The sequence below is a fragment of the Vanellus vanellus genome, assembly GCF_965231255.1.
Source record: "Vanellus vanellus genome assembly, chromosome: 11".
NCBI lineage: Eukaryota > Metazoa > Chordata > Aves > Charadriiformes > Charadriidae > Vanellus > Vanellus vanellus.
Genome location: NC_138916.1, coordinates 22,523,015 through 22,540,176, shown reverse-complemented (window position 1 = coordinate 22,540,176; position 17,162 = coordinate 22,523,015). Strand labels below are relative to the sequence as shown.

At 42.3% G+C, this 17,162-nt stretch overlaps 1 protein-coding gene across 2 annotated transcripts in view; it reads left to right on the top strand.

The window, feature by feature from the left end:
- Positions 1 to 17,162, top strand: part of MEGF11 (multiple EGF like domains 11) — a gene marked incomplete at its 3' end in the record, with an annotated part of 212,686 nt that overhangs the window by 94,599 nt on the left and 100,925 nt on the right. For both annotated transcript variants that reach the window (XM_082488744.1, XM_082488745.1), the window contains exon 5: positions 15,550 to 15,796. In XM_082488744.1, the coding sequence (XP_082344870.1) occupies positions 15,550 to 15,796 (247 nt within the window). The remainder of the gene's footprint in view (positions 1 to 15,549; positions 15,797 to 17,162) is intronic.

Genomic DNA, 17,162 nt, shown 5'->3' with positions numbered 1-17,162 from the left:
GGTGGCTGTACTCAAGCAGTCAGAACCTGCGAGGAGGAATGCTGGCGGCTACGCTCGGGGTGAGCTGTGCTCTGAACGGGACGTAATAAAGATCTCCCACGAGCAAAATGCTACGATAATTGAGACTTGAGAAAACAAGGACTTGAATCGACAGTTTCAAATCTTTTTTACTAAGATTCAACCTGGCAATATTTAGTGGGTGGCAGCTAGCCGGTCTGGTGCCAGAACAAATCTGAGGATAAATTGGGTTATAAGGCTACATTTGGAAAGCAAGCGGTGTCTTTGCTTTCATTTCAGTGGGCTGTGGATCAGGATTTTAATTGGCGTATCTGCTTTATAAGTCTTTGTTATGTGTATAGAACGGCTGTCAGCGTGGTAGCCCGACTCCACAACTGCGTCCTGTTGCCATAAGTGAGATGTAAACAGTCATCGCAGTGGTTCGCCTGTAATTGGAGGGCAGACGGAAATCAATTGCAAGGTTATCTTTCTAGGTGTAGCTATGATGAGCTACGATTACTATTTTTTCAGAGGCTTAGAAGATGGAATTAGTTAGCTTATGCATAAAATATGCTTGTTGTTGCTTGGCAGTCAAGCGGTGGTTTGATTTTTAATGAAGTTCAGAGTATTTGCATTATGAGGTTATAATGGTTTTAAGAGTCCCTAGGTCTAGGAGTTAGCCTGAAGTCTCTTGACTGGAACAGGCAAAAGTAACACCTTGAAATCTGTGTTCGTCTCTGACATGCTGAGAAACTTAAAGAAAAATAGTGTTATCACCCATTCATGATTGACTGGAGAGCCCCGTATTTAAAAAACGTACAGAAACTGATACTAGCCTTTTAAAAAACAAATCCTTTTCCAGACTGCTATTAAAAGTTGGCTTCAGCTCTTTTCTGCAGATCCTCTTGCAATTCCGAGGAGGAAGAGCAGAGAACAGGACACTGGTTTCATCAGCGACCATGAACATTGGTGGCCAGAGCCACCATCGCAGTGAATGAAGGGCCTTTGTTATGCAGTTGCTAAAAAAGTATTTCTCTGGTGCTTTCAACTCTGTTTGGCTGCTGTATTGCTAGCGGCCAGAGAGTCCTTCCACGTTCGACTGACCTGTTGGGTTAAAGAATTGGAAAGCTGCGAGATACAGGCTGGAAGAAGCTGATGATTGAACTGCCGTGTTTACTGCAGTTCTCAACAACTTCCTTGCTTTGCCAGCAAATTTAAAAGGTTAAAAATGCAGATTTTTAAAATTATGTGCACCTGTGTTCTCAAGTCGCAGTGGGAAGTCACCTTCTTAATCTTTTAAGTGCACAGTCCCAATAATTTCCACTACCTTAATACTGATCCCCCAATTGAATTTTCTGTGCGCCTTTCAAGAGTGGAGCTCATAATGTTGCTTTCAAGTCTTCCCTCTTTCGGATCTGCCTAGGAATGAGTGAAATGAGTCAACAGTAGAGGTTTTTTTAAGCTTTCTTCAAGATTTACACCAGCTCCCTGACAGAAAATGTTAGAATTCTTTTAGTTTGACAGAAATTAAGGATGTGCCAAATAGAGGAGTCTGCATAGATGTGAGTTACAGAACAATAAAGCATTTAAACTTTGCTAGCTATGAGGTCTCCGTAAGGACAAGTCCTTCTGGTACAATACAAACTTAATTCTTTTTACATTTAACAGTTTTAATTAACAAATACTTGAAGAAGCTCCAACAGCCTCTCTCTGCGTAGTTTTACTGCCTTTTGGATCCCTTGCCTTGCAAAAATTCCAATTCTTCGACCCTGGCAATCGGCACGGAAATGAAGCATACAGATCTCGGTGCAGTCTGTGGCAAATCTTGCAGCAAATATTGTGTAACGTATCGTGGGTTTTGTTTTCTTTTGTTAGAGCCCAAGTGAGTGAGATTGGCACAGGTGTGTAAAAAACGACGATGTCAGTGATAACGGTAATGAAAGAAAACACAGAGAAACAAACTGTGGCCGGAGAATCCTGCATTCCCGTAAAGAGAACGGTAGAGCTGGGACCTGTAAAACCAGGAGAGAGAATCACGGAAAGTGGAGCCTTTTTATTGAATTGCTATATAGCATTTGTGTAAATGAAAGACTTTTAAGATTTTCTTCAATTTCTCTTCTGTGGTTTGCTGGTGCGAGCCGGGAGGCTTCGCGCAGCTGGGAAAGCCTCGGATAGAGAGGTGCCCCTTCTCTCGGCGCATCCAGCCGCTGCCTTGTTTTGACTCTGGAAGCTCGGGGGATGGCAGTTAGAGAAAATGAAGAAGTGATTACTGTTTTAGCCATCTTTAATTAGAATCTCATTATGCTGAATAAGCATTTATTAAGGTTGCAGCCACTTTGCAATCAGAGGGGTGATTGAAGCAGACAGCCCTGTTATTTCTACCCAGCCTTTTCAATTACCGGTCGGAGCGAAGCCAAGGGTAGCGAGGGCTTTTACCGGTGCAGTTGTCAACACGGTTAGGTAGGTGATTCTTGCCTTGCCTGTGGTAAAGACAACAGTGCTGAAGCTTCGCTGCTCTCCTTGCCTGGCAGAGCTGGATTCCAGCCAGCTCAATGGGCCTGTCCGTGCTGCAGTCACGGTGCCGAACGCTGCGTAGATCTGGCCTCAAGGTCACTTGCCCAGCTAGAACTAGCCGAAATGATGTTGGTCAGGAGGCAGTGGGTGTTCGTGGCCGAGTACCTTCCGCAGGACGTCCCAGTGCTGCGCCAAGCCATGCGCCGCTTCGGTTTGCATACCAGTGATGATGTTTGTACCAAGTTTACTCTTTTTGAACACTACTATTGATGCGAGACAGAAAAATACTTTACAAATTAATCTCTGTGTACATAAAAGAATCGTTTTTCATATATTTAATTGAGCACAGAATTATAAAAGTAGTGAAGAAGTACACTATAAAGTATTTATGGCATAAATTTAGACTTTAGAACTTGGAGCTGTTCTATCTCAGTGCTACCACTTACTTTCTGGGTAGCTTTGTAGTTTAACGTAATTTGACTGGCTCAGTTTCCCGTCTATGAAATGGTGACAACATATCTTTTCTAGCTCGTAAATGGACTGTGAGAATTAGTCAGTGTTTGTATGGGACTCTGACGATGCAGGCAATTCCATTAAATGTGCAAAAAACCTACACATTTTGATCTTATTGCATAATTTAGAACCCAGATTGTTGCATATTGTCATTTTTTTATTATACCAGCACACTTTGAATTTTATTTAGTAATGTACTCTGAATAATTAATTATTCAACTAATAATTATCCATTCCAAGTAAAGCAACTTGATTACTAAGCCTGATGAGGAAAATCCAGTCAGGAAAGAACCCTTTCAAAAACAACAACATTCTGCAGATATCCTTAAATATTTTAAAGGGTGAGCTATATTTAGTAAATTCTTCCGTAGGGGGGTGGGGGGGAGACGAATGGATGCTAATTTCCTGTGTCATCAGATTTGTGTATGTGTGTCAGCAGCATTCCTAAATCACCATCTACTACACAATCACCATCTACACAAGCACCAGGCGGTATTCAACATTTCCCTGGGTGGTTCCTGTTTGTCAGCAAGGAAAATGGTCTACTTTGAGGTCATGTCATTTTCTTCTCATCGATTATTTAATATTTGGTGTGTGCGTGCAGTGTTTGCTCTGCTCAGATATTCAGCAGCGAGCAGAGAACCTTGCTTAGCGAAGGAAACATAAAAGTTGTGGCATCAATGTCGTTTTCCAGACGGCACTAACTTTACCCGTGATGGCCAGCCCCTACCAAAACCCATCGTAGTCAGAAGAAAGAAATTCCTGGACTGTGAGGGGCACTGGATTGAGTCCAAGATGCTTGTGATGGGCACCGGACCACATGGTCGGTGGGCAATTTTGATGAGGGTCTCATCTGAAAACCTCTCTTTTTCCCTGTGGTTGTTTTTTTTTTTTTTTTTTAAATATAGCTCTGCTGCCACTAGGAGAATGTAGAGATCTGAAACTTAGAGGAAATCTGGCATTTAAAAACCTTAATGCACAGATGCTGTGTTCTCTTCCAGCAAAATCCCGTTCGTTTCCCTGCTGCCATCCAGCCAGGAAGTCACGTATGTGTGTTTTGCTTTTTACTTTTCAGTGACAGTTGTCTCTAAAAAAGAGAGAAATTAAATTAATCCAGCGAAAAAGCTGTTTCACATAGGCAGTTTCTCGGACTGCTGAAAGTGAGACCTGACCCGCCGAGAACTGACACAGCAGAGTGGGAACTTGGGCTGCCGTGTAGATTTTCCTGGTTTCTTTGAAGCTGACCCACTGGTGATGCTGGAGGCACTAACACGTTGTTTGTAAACAATGAGGAAAACATGTGGAGTGATGATTTACTGTTTTCTGCCTGCCTGACATTTGATTGCTTAATGCAGTAATCCACAATGGGGGAAACTGTTCCGAAAGCACTCGCTTCCATATGGTTGTGATTTTGTCAAAACATTTCAGTTCAGCAAAGCCATAACTGATTGTGAGGATGAACAGTTTTGATCATCCTGTTTTTCAAAATGTAAAACAGTTTAAGAATTGTCTGTTTTTAACATCATAACAAAAAGTTTCATTTCCCAGTTTAGAGCAACTTCTGGTTTAGAAATTGGCATTAATTTATGCTTCCGTGAACAACATTTGAACATGTTTGGAAGTCAAAATAAAATATCAAGGTTTAGACATCCAATCTCAATAATTTATGAGACAAGGCTTTATCTTCCTGCCTAGCTCTCCAGAATGAAACCAAAGCGCTACCAACGCGGCGAGGAAGCCGTAGGGAGGCAGGCAGTGCCGTCATCTTGATTTTCTGCTCAGCACTTGGGGCTTGCGCGCTTTGTTGCTGGCCGTGAGGTGAGTATAAACTGCTGGATCAGGTTAGGAGACCTGTGGCTGCTTTGCTCTCTCAGCATTAGCATCCTAACGAGGTGGTGCAGAAGAGCTGCAGCAGTGTTGCGGTGTAAGGAGCTGCTTTAGGGACACCGGGATTTTGCTGCATAAAACTGCTGGTGCTGGGGGGTGTGTCCTCTGCCATCCTCTACCCACGTGGAGCCATCCGTGCTTTGACTCCTGGTGGTTAAGCTACACAGTATTTGTCTACCTCTCTGATTATCTCTTTATTAACAGAGCGTCCCACATCTCAGTGCCTGAGTGGCATGAAAAGAGAGCATAATATTCTGGGTTTTCAGTATTTTTACTTCTTTTTTTTTCCCAATAGTTTCAGACTTGCTATATTCTGTTGGTAAATACAAGAGAGGTTCTGCAGAGACTGTGCTCTCACAATGTGGTTTTGATGAGTGAACATTCTAGTTTTTACTGGGTTACACAGGGCAAGACTTCTTTAAAAAAACTGTTTCTTTTTACGTGCCTGAAAGGGACATTGCTATTAATGGTTTATAAGAGAAAGACAGCAGTGTATTTAAGACGTCTTGAAGACATTAGGTAACATTAAAGAGCCATGTGAAGATTCGATATGCCTAGAAGAAAAAGAGAACAGCGAGTAGCTTGTGCAGACACCTGCACATAGCTTTTTGTAAGCCTTTGAACTGTTTTAGATATAAAAGACACCCCTATTTCAAAGGCCACCGGGCCTTCTGCTGCTCTAATTCTCTCCCAAAGTCCTTAGGTAACAGAATTCACCCTAGAGAAAGTAAGATTTTTCCTAGATTCAGCTACTGGGGCAGAATATCCTTTAAGCTGGTTTTATTTGGCTGAAAAGCAGTGCGCAGGTAGTAGACATTAGGATGGGACTGTGGCAAAGGGGAAGAAGTTGTTCTCTTTACTCTACAGCTACACTGTTGGAAATCAAAGCGAGTGCCACAATCCACAGTGTTTACTTTGGGTTTTAATATCGATGCTATAAAATAAATTGCTTATTGACCACCTTAAAAGTGACTGATGTGTCAGTACTGTGTGTTATGTTATGCGTGAGGGATGTGCTTATACATCCCCTTGAAGGTGAATCCTCCTGGTATAATTTGAAGCTGGCTGCCAGCTGTAGCGTTTCACCCATATGCTTATCTCGGTAGTACCATTTTATCCACTGATCGACCAATCTTTTCGCTCGTGTCAGTTTGCACGCTGACCTACGCAGTCGAAGGTGAAGCGACACGTACATCCCTGCCTGTGAATGAGAATGAGGAGGAACGCGCTCTCTAACGCTTGCTCTTTTAGTGACAAGAAGCTTTTCTTCTTTAAGCACTGCTTTAACTGCAAATAAAGGTATATTGCATATCTGGCAAAACATCAGCAGGGTGACCTTCTGATGCTCAGTTTATGTGCTGTGAAAAATAAAGAGCTGAGCACATCTCCCTGAGAGCTTTGCCAAACTGGGTTGATCCCACTTGATCCTATGCAGTTAACACCACTCTGCGGTCACAGAAGGTAAAAAGGTGACTTCAGCGGTTGGATCAGATTACTTGCAGCATGGTGGATTCCTCAGGTGATGGACAATGTTCTGCCCAGTTGCAGGGAGCTTGATGAGGATGGGACTGGAGGGCACCCAGCACGACTAGCCTGCTGCTGTCGCCAGACTGGCCCCATGGATCTGCTCTAAACGGCATCAAATAGTCAACTGGCATTAGTGAACGGAGAAGGGGAAGAGGGTTTGTTTCTTTGAACTGTTTCATACCAGGCACAGATGTGGTCTCCACAGCTCCTCATCTCCAGTGACGAAGGCTTCTCTCTATTTCTGTGTAGTTTTCTTGGAATCTGCTTGGAGCAATGCTGCTGCCACCACTCCTGAGCCCCTCTGGTGGCCTCTCCAACACTTGTTTGTTGAAGGATGCTTGGTCTCTTCCTCTATACCTCTCCCGCAGTGTTTTAGGCATGTCCAAATGTGTTTCTACCCCTTCTTGCAGGCAAAACTGATAATACTTCTGTGCAGAGGCATTACAGGAAAATTTCATTATATAGTCAATGAAAAGATCTAAAGTGCATTATAGATGGGGGGGGGGGGGGGAAGAGAGATTTTTACCCAGTTGGAAGACAGAATTTGGAAGTAAGTTACTTGCAGATCTTATTATTACAATCCTGCCCTAGCCAATAACAATGAAGTATTGATGGAAGTTTTGCCAGAGCAAAGACTGCTGGGTTTCATACAGAGGGAAGATAGTATCTTCATTTAATTTTATTGGGCTCTTGATACTCTGCCCATGTATTTTTTAATTCACCACAGTAAAATTCTAATTAAAGAACAGGCTCTGCCTTCCATTAATATGACACTAAAAAAAAAAACAAACAAAAAACATTTTAAAGAACGCAGCATCTTCTCTAAAAAAATTCTAATGAGAAGACAAGCCGCCAGTGTTGTACAGAATGTTGTCGCTCCCTTATGAAGCGTTTCATGATTTTAAACTCCTTGTAACATCTGAGTGTCAGTAGAGTTAAAGGCTCATTAAACTGAGCAGTAATTTCTACAAAAAGAAATAGGAAATATTCTCAGATTTTTTTTGTGTTCTAATTTTCACTTCTTTTGAAGCCTCTGTCAAAATAGCTCATGTTGGAAATTCTGAAAACACAACACTTTGATATCTGTCAGGAGTAGAAGTTGTTTCTCCTATTTTGCTGCTTCCAAAATACAGTGAGTTCATGATGGGATGTGACGAGGCGGACATCCAAATACTCAACTCTTCTTTGACTTAGAGTGGTTTTGTTTTCATTTATCCAAAATAAAAATGTACAACTAGGTAACTGTTCTGAACGTTCTACAGAATACTGTAGGAATGTTCTGTAACCAAGGATTACTTTGGAAAGAAAATGTTTCCTCAGAGGATACTAAATAAACTGCAGGGTCTCGAAAGTGCTGTGATTGAATTAGGTACCACATGTTGGAGAGTCAATGACTAATGAGATCATCATCTGAGATTAAATCATGACCTAAATCAGCCACATGTTTCTTATCTGATTCAGACAATGAACTTCAGACAGAATCGGTGCAATCTTTCTTGAAGGATGAAAAGCTGTTCTCCTGTCTCTAAGAAAAAAAAAACCAAAACAAATGCCAAATTAGATTAATTTCCTCCTGTGAGTAATAATCTATCTATTTTGGGAAAAATCCGCTGATGTTCCCTTCCCATCTTTTCCTTTTTATCTGATGAAGGCTGATCTATAAACTTGGAAAATGAGATTGACTGCAAGTTCTGCCAGCCTCAGATTAACCTCAGGTTTTTGCCACTTGGGTGGATGGTTTTACAAATGCATATTTACATATGCAAAATATGTTCTCTGGGCAGTCTTAGAGACATAAAGATCGAGACCAGCATTTTCTTCATTATAGTTGTGTGTGCCGTGACTGAAAGTCTGGCACTGGAGATAAAAATGCTGGTGCATACACCGGTGCACAGAAACCCTTGTTTAGGAACCTTAAGGCTGCAAAGCTACAAGCTCAGAAGATGGGAAATGCCAGGGCATGTAAACCGTAGCCTGTGCTCACATAATTAAAGAAAATATCATAATTCATAGGCTCAAGTACTGAATTACTGCTGCATTTCCAACCTTTAATCTGACATTTTCTTATTTTTGTGACACCGGCTTTGTAAGTCAAATGCCTTATTTATGTGTGATGTTCCCTGGTTTGTTTATTTTTCCTTAAAAAGCAAATGAAGAATGTGACCAATCCCTTCAAGAGTGTCATCAGGCTGATATACAGATGGTTCATCAGCACGGACCAGAACAAACCTCTGACGTGTGGGTAATGGACTAAGAGTAGAAGGCTGTCGCCCCCTCTGTGGACCACTTATTACATGGAGATTAAACAGGCAGCGGCCCATGGCTGCTACTAGGAGCAATTGTAAGAGAAGTTCTGCCAAGCCCCTGAAGCCTTTAATTGCAGATTGCTTTTAGTACAGATGAAATCTTTGAGGAATGTAGGTAATGAATTATCCAGAGGTGGCACTGACTGTCTGCCAATTGCATTTTTGATGGTGGCACAGGTACAGGTGGATTTCCGCTGGGGCAGACGAGCACACCCCTGGGTGCGGGACGGTACCTCTGCCAAGGTATTGCTCTGTGCGTGGAAGGTGTCCCAGCTTGTCGGTGAAAATGATATAAAAATGTGTTTCAACAAGCCCAACCTACTGCTTCAGCTTACTGATTTAAGCTAAAATTCCCTTTCCTCTATTCCTCAAACGAATAGACTGACTGAGCCTGAAGCTGAAAGCAGAGGTGGTAAATTCGACATAACAGAGCAGCTCTCAGGGACTGGACAAAGCGTCTTACAGTAGAAAATGAACAACGCTACCAACTACCTGCCTGTGACAGATAATCTAAATTATATTTGGAGCAGGATTATTTATTAAAATCTCTTGTTAACGTCATTGTCCCTCAAGAAGGTATTTATTTACAGAAATCCAACCTATTTATTGCTTTGAGAGATAGGACCTCTCCCATTTGTAAGACCTGAGCAAGACATGTTGTCACATGGAACATGATCGGTATCCCGATATGCTTATGAAGAAGAAAATCAGCTGCAGTTTGAGCAGGGTGGCCTGACCTGCCTGTACCCACTGGCGTCTCTGTTGCATGGATGAGGTTTCCTGATTCTGAAATGTTGGTCTCTAAGCATTTGCAAGAGCATTTTTGAAGGGAATTTCAGAAAATCTGGGTTATTTTGAGGACAGCCGTCATCCATAAACATGTGTTAGAAATTCCGAGGGTAAACAGTCTTATAAGATAAACAGGGTTTTTTGATTTAGAATCGAGCAGATCAGCGAGTGATTTTTCAATATCCTGCTTATGCCGTGAGAAGTGCGCTGGTAGTACCTCCAGTGCCAGCACGGGAGGGACTCAGCGCTGCCCAGAGCCAAACACAAAGTGGTGTGAACTGTCGTCGTAAGGGGATTCCCTGTTCATGGACCGTGTTTCAAACCTGCTGCAGGCTTGGCTTCTGTTTCCAGAGGTGTGGAACTGTGCCAAAATGAATCGTGTTTGTACAGTGAGTAGACATCAGCTCAATACAGGGACTATAATTTTCCTATTGGGCTGAGTGCAGGGAATAAAAAGCTAATTGATTATTTAAATTTTTTTATCCACTATATCCAGGCATATGTTTTAGCTTTTGCTGTTTCTTTGCATGCTTTGCACTAGCTGGGCCAACCATTTAAAACCCAGTCAGATTCCAAAACCGAATTAAACCAAAAAAAAGCCACCCAGAGCTCAGGCTGCATTTCACCTTAATTGGTGTTCATATGATCATTCTACAGCATACGGTTATATTAAGGGGCGAATCTAGCTCTAATTTCTAAATAAATTCTAAAATAATCTATTTTAAACTATATCCTCCTGGATTTAGTAAGTTAATTTTGTTTCCTGATTGCATTTTTTAAAGGCTAGTATCTCATTTAAACGTTTCAAACTGAATTTGGAAATATTCCAGAAAATTGATTATTGACTATTAGCTACAGTCTTGCTTTAGCAAATTTGCAGAAAGTTCCTTTAAAGCGTGGGTTAATTGAAGATCACCATCAGCCAAATATGGTCCTGAGTCCTTGGGCTAAGAAAAGCAACCACTTGATTTTTTTCAGCCGTGCCTTCTGCAGAATGGTTGTGAATGTCCCACTGACTTTGCTCACCTAGAATACAGGACTGGCCACCAGCTATAAAAAGAGACACATGCAGGCTTATGCTAATGAGAGCAAAATAAACGTAGACCTCAAGACCACAGAGTCTGGTGCTGCTGTGATAGAAGATGCTGTTTTCATATTAATCGTGTGTCTTTGCAGTGATGGAAAAGCACTGGAAGACCACTTTTGACTCTCCCTTGTTGGGATAAGTCACTTGATAAATGTCATCCCTTCCTTGGGAGTCCTTTTATTTATCTGCTATATTTTCCAACTTGTGTGTTTGCTTCATCGTTATCCGACTTGTGCTGCTGCGCTAAATACTGGGTAGCTCTATTGACCCAGAACACAGCAATTCACTACTGGTTCCTAGAGGGGAAACCAGCCGTTTGGGAGTGGAGCAGCATTTCCAATGTGTCCTTGTTGTGTATTTAACAGGACAGAACCGGTAACGGGCTGTCATGCGCGACTATAGTGGCGGATATGCAGAGCCTGCCGTAATTAGCCCTCACTTCAACAAGCCACTGAGGCTTCGAGGTGGGGGTAGGGCTGCCGAGAGGAAGAAAACACTTTTGCTGTATCCAGCAAGCGTTCCACAGAGGGATGAATCTTTCACCTGTCAGCCTACCGTATGCAGACAACTGTAATTATGCCTAGGCACCCAGCATCATCCTTTACAGAGTTATATTCATTTTTATTGGTGGCAATTAATCTCTAGTCGTGTTTTCGAAGGAGAACAAGTGAGTGAGTTAGCCAGGGAATGTTAGCACACGACCTGAAATATGGCAGCTCCCTTTAATGTAGCATCCCCCAAGACAGCGTTGCCTAGTTCAGCCTCATCTCTCACCGTATTGACATCCACACGTGCCGTCTAAAGGGAGCATTTGTACCTCCCTGACATCACCGCGCTCAGGTTGCTTTTCTTATTGATGGTATAGTTAAAGTCTCTGTATCATTTTGACATTTTTAATGGCATATGCATTTACAGTGTAGCTCTTGTGTAAGTTGTAGTTAGCTTTCTGTTCACATGTTGTTGCTATTATTATTTATCTCTATTATAGTAACCGATAGAGGCTATCAACAAGCGCAGGAGTAGGCGGTGCTAGGCTGGGGTGGGATTTTAAAATGGCCTCTCTGTGCCCGTAGGAGAAGTGGTGCTGACGATCCAGAAGTGCAACGGGCTTCTGTGGCTCTGAGACTGCTGTGCCCTGTATCTCAGAAACTGGAGTCGCTGTCACACACCAGCTAGGATTTGCCACACTGATGTATATAGAAAAAAATATGTCTTGGTTGCCGAAGTCTTTGGTTTCTTCTGTTTTTTAATTTTCTAGCTGGAACTACTAGAGCCCAATCCCATAGCTGGTTGTGCACTTGAGTAGTCTCACACGCAAGTGGTCCAGTTGAGCTCAGTGGAATTATTTGCATGAATAAGTACTTGGATTTAGCTTATCAACTTTGTACCTGCCTACCTTTGTAAAGGTACAGAAGTTGCCACGCTGCAGATCTATGAGTTATCACAATACAAACATCACATAACTGTATGAAATCATCACATAACAATGAAATCACATAACAATGAAATCACATAGGTAAAGAATTTACTTGTAACTCCACAGTCTGTCACTGCAATATGGGACTTAAAGGAAAGGGGAAAAGAAAACCAACAGGAATCGATAAACTTTGAGCAACAAAGGTCTTATTTTCATGTGAGATTACTGCAGTATAAAATCAGGTAAGGACGATATTTCGTTATCACAAATGTTACACTAACACATTGCCAACAGGTTTCACTCAATTCCCTTTGCAATTAATCAGCAGTGGGCGAATTGATACTGCATGAAATGGCCCTGCTCATTGGGACATATAGGGCTTGAACTGATAGCTAAAAGCAGAAAATCTTTACCATCTGAGGTAAAGACTTAAATCTAGAAGGTGCCAACTTGTCACTGTGTATATATGATCCCGTCACTGGAGAGACAGCAGGATGTTCACCTTGATTATACACACATACTATTTCTCAGGTTTCATACCATTTAGAGAACAGCAGTCAAAACCTGCTTCTGGTTTCCGGCACATGAAAAGGAGCTGAACAAGCGCGAAGGCTCTATCAGGCATCGTAAATGAGACAAGTTACAAGACCTATCTTTTTATAATTCTGGTTTTTTACGTGTCTTCCATGAGCATTCAGATGTACTTTAATCCTCATTTTTATGTCCTCTGCCTAATAAATCCCCATGAAATTCACATTCTTAGTAGCTATCTGGTATGCCAAGCTGTTTTATTTCATAGATAATTAAAACATTTTGGCTAGCTACTTTGGGCTAAACATACTGAATGTTACAATGTGTGCTCACTGATGCCGTGTACTTAGAAGCCTCTGGAAAAATCTGTCTAACTGCCAGCTGGTTTTCTGGTCACTGCAGGCTGCTTTTATTTTCCAGATTTGGGTTTTTATGATTTTACAACCGATTAGAGTAATTGCTGCTCTTTACTTAAGCATTTTGCTCTTCCCTTTGGCGAGATTGTGGAATGAGATTTGGTACAGGGAGAAAGAAAGCACGCGACCAAATGTTAATAGTAAATAAGTGTTTAAATAAGACTGGTGTACATAAAAGGAGTTGTGTTTGGGACAGACACTGTAAATACAAAACAAGGCTTGAGCTGAGGATGAGAAAGGGTTTTCCCTTCCTATAAAAGGTTTTCTTTCTCCTTTACTTTCTTTCAAAGTGAAAAACACAAACAGCAGACAAATCTGATGATTGGAGCACTCACCTGAGACGTGGAAGACCAAGGATCTAAGTCACATCTTCTAACGAGTGTTATTTGTTCATATTAAGCAAATTAACTGCAGCTGGAGTCATATCAGCCCAGAGCCGCTCACAATGTGGCAGTCAGGGCTTTAACGTGAGGTGTGGTAAGGTAGGAATGAAGTCCCTGCAGCAGGCAGGGCGAAGGTTGGTTCCTGCCTTCCACTTCCCTGTGCAAAGGGCTGTCGGCTCCGCTTGTGTGGTTCCGGTTTGTACCTTTTGTGGAGGTGCAGAACTGCATCCCTTGATGTTCAAGCTCTGCGGAAAACAAATCAGTGTTTCTGGAACGGAAATTGCTGGGAAACTCCATCAGCTCCAGCAGATTTGCTCCCTGCCCCAGAAGGCTCCCAGAGTCTCAGCGAGTGTCTATGTGAAATAAAGATAGATCGTCTCTTTCCACAGATTCTCAGTAATAATTTAAGACTTATAAAGAGTAAGATTTTGTTTGCTTGGCTCCCAGTGGTGTTAGTGAGGAACTATCATGCCCGTTTACAGCTGTGGGAAAAATAAGACAAAGCAATAAAATACCATGTGTGAGACACAAGCAGGATTGTGCGCAGGGGTATGTTGCATGCTCTGCTCTCGGCACATGCATCCTGTAAGACCCCGCAGATCCTTCTGGAGACTGTGGAATTGTCTTCTCGTGGATTTATTTTGGCTTTTAACACTGCTGCTCAAGAAACACAAGTCTGTAAATTGGCAGTCAGCAACGCTAGCTGTGTGAAGTCTCTTTCTTTTCTGATTCTGCTGCATATCCTCAAAATGACCAATGAGAAAGACAAAATTAACCGATAGATCTATTCATCCAGTGTGGGTTTATAGCCGTGTCTGCAGGAGAGGGCTATGAAACTTCTAGGAGTTTCAGGCTTCAGGGGGCTTTGCATTTACCTCGCAAAGTCTGGAAACAGAGCTCATGGGCAGAGAAGCAGCGAGTGTCACCTGGGGATTAGTTTACATGTTTGCAAATAAAAGAGTTTGTGAAGACAGCTCTGTTGCTGGGATGACACGCTTGTTCCCTGTATGGCAGTGGATTTTTACGCTGGCAGAAGAATTGTTGTTGGTCTAATTGAAACCACCTCTCTGAGCACAAACATCCATACCTGGAAAATGGTCTGTATCGGCGTCTTCACCAGGGCCTTTCCAGCAACTCTATTCTGAACAGAATGGTGATTTTCTTCACCCGTGACATAGCTATATTCGAAGGCTGCTTAAGCAGAGGATAGGACTACTGAAGAAATCCTTGGTTTTCTGCTGATCATTTACTGAGAAAACCTCTACTGAGCTTTTGCTTTGAGCTGTCTGTTTAGCGTGCATACATCTTGACTGGGTGTTTTGCAGGTGCTGATTGCTGTTTCTGTAGGAAATCAGGATCAAGCTATTTCTGTAGTGCTGACTTCCCTCTCTCATCCTCATATGGTCCGCAGACGAGGAGGAGGGATCAGGCAGGATTGTGAAGGGTTCTCACTGTGCTTTACTGCATTCTGTAGGGACCTCCCCTCTGTGGCGGTGGCGGTGGGGTTTGGGCCCTTCTGTAACGCTAGTACCTGCTGTTACTGGCACAGGACTCGCCTCACATACACACTCCATACCTTCAGCCCTAAGCCTGGTTTAAGCAGCCTCATGAAATCCTGTCTCCAGTGTTACTTTCTTTCCTACCATCTATTTACTCCAGGAAAAAAAAAAAACAAAACACACCCCCCACCCCCCCCCCAAAAAGCAACACCAAAGGAGAAAGCCTTCTTTTGATTATCGTGTTTATTATCTTATGGGAATGGTGCAAAGAAACAATATTTGATGACATTAATAAATGTCCAGGATTTGCTTGGCAATACTACCTGCCATTAACTACGCTGCAGTCAGGATGTGATCCTCTGCATCTAATTCCACTATAAATTCATTCCTTCCAGCTATCTAAGAGCACTAAGAAACAGGATATTAAAAGATTTAGGTCCTGATCCAATAAGGGTGTTAAACAAGTCCTCAAATTTAGGTAGATGACTAGTGCTTTTTCTCCTTGCATGCTAAAGCACATTGCCGGATCAGGGGGTAGTTTTAGAAAGTTGGAGGGCCGTTTAGAAAGTTCCTGGTATTCAGAGTGCCTCAGCCTGCTTGCCAACCTCAGCAGGAGAGCCTGGGAGGAGATGCTGGCGACGCGCTTTCCTAATCGTCTTGGTGACTGGCTGTGTGTTTTCCAGGTTGCGATAGCGAGCACTGGGGACCCCACTGCAGCAACCGGTGCCAGTGTCAGAATGAGGCCCTCTGCAACCCCATCACGGGGGCCTGCGTCTGCGCAGACGGGTACCGAGGATGGCGCTGTGAAGAGCTCTGTGACCCTGGGAGCTACGGCAAGAGCTGCCAGTTCAAATGCCAATGTCACAACGGAGCTACCTGCGACCATAAAACGGGCGAATGTCACTGTGCTCCTGGATACACAGGGGTATTGTAAGTTCAATGACAGGCGTATTTTACTCTGCATCATTTAACAGCCTTGCTTTGACCGCTTTGAATGCAATGAGTAATTGGCAGAATTTACACAATCTGTCTATAATACACTTTCCTTTGTAGAAATCAGGTAACAGTATTTCAGAGAGACTAAATAAAGGAAATCTCTTTTTTTTTTTTTTCTGCTAATTATACCTCTCTGCATAATAAAATAAAATTTAGTGCTAAAGTGAACTTAAAAATCCATTATGTTTTCCAGCTTGTACAACTGTACCTGTTCCTAATTTCAGTATGTGAATACAATCCAAATTACAGTTGAGTTTTTATATGCAATTGGACATTCTACTCATTAGCAGTCTGGTGCACTATCAAATGGGACTTACCATCCCCAGTTTATTTGACTTTCAATCTAACTGAGGAAGCACTACTGTTAACTATATCAGCTTACTATCTAGGGGGTAAATTTTAAACATAGTGAGCAGGGATTTAGCAGTGTGACTCCTATTAACTTTAACGAGAATCATGTAGCTAAATCCCCATCCACCACACTGAAAGTTTACCAGTAGGATTCACAGAATCTGCATATTAATTTTAGGACAGCAAGCAATACTTCCTTGTTTAAAATTGCCCACAGTGTAACATCAGTTCTCATTAGAGATCTTCCAGTAGTTTCAGAAGTAATTATGTTTTTCAAAATTATTTAAGGGGAAAAGAGTATTTAGTCCCTGAATTTGGTTGGAGATCTATTACAGGTGACTTAATACTTTTGCACTCTGATATTGTTTGTTGACCTGCATGAAAGGGAAGGGAAAAAATAAAGACAATATTAACCCTCATAAATAAGTGATATGCTTTTTGAATATTTTATTTAGTACCTGATTTCCTTATAGACTTGTGACCTCAGTCCTAGAAGCACCCACTGCTAAAGGCTCTGCGGACTGTTAGGAATGGTCCCATTGACATTAGTGTGTCAGTTCTCAGCAGTAAGTACTTGCAGGGCCAATATGTTGTATGAACATCCTCATCAGAGAACAGTCAGTTAGGGGAAGAACCTACTGTAGTTTCCAAGCCTGGGATTAGAGAAAGAAGCGAGGCTGAAAAGCACCAATGTGCAAATTTAGGAGACACTGGTTTTTGCAGGGACTAGCCTTACATTGGCCCCCCATGAATGCCGAGAGAGAGACCCAACGAGCTTAAATAGCCTTTAAATGATGCTGAGTTCTTGCCAGGCCATTATACACCGCGAATGTTAACAATTAGTAGCAACTGGAAAACTTCAAGCATTTTAATCCCATCCTTTTATTGTATTTGCAGCTTCTTTTATTGCCATGTCATGTCGGTCACACTGAGGGCTTCATCCTGCAAC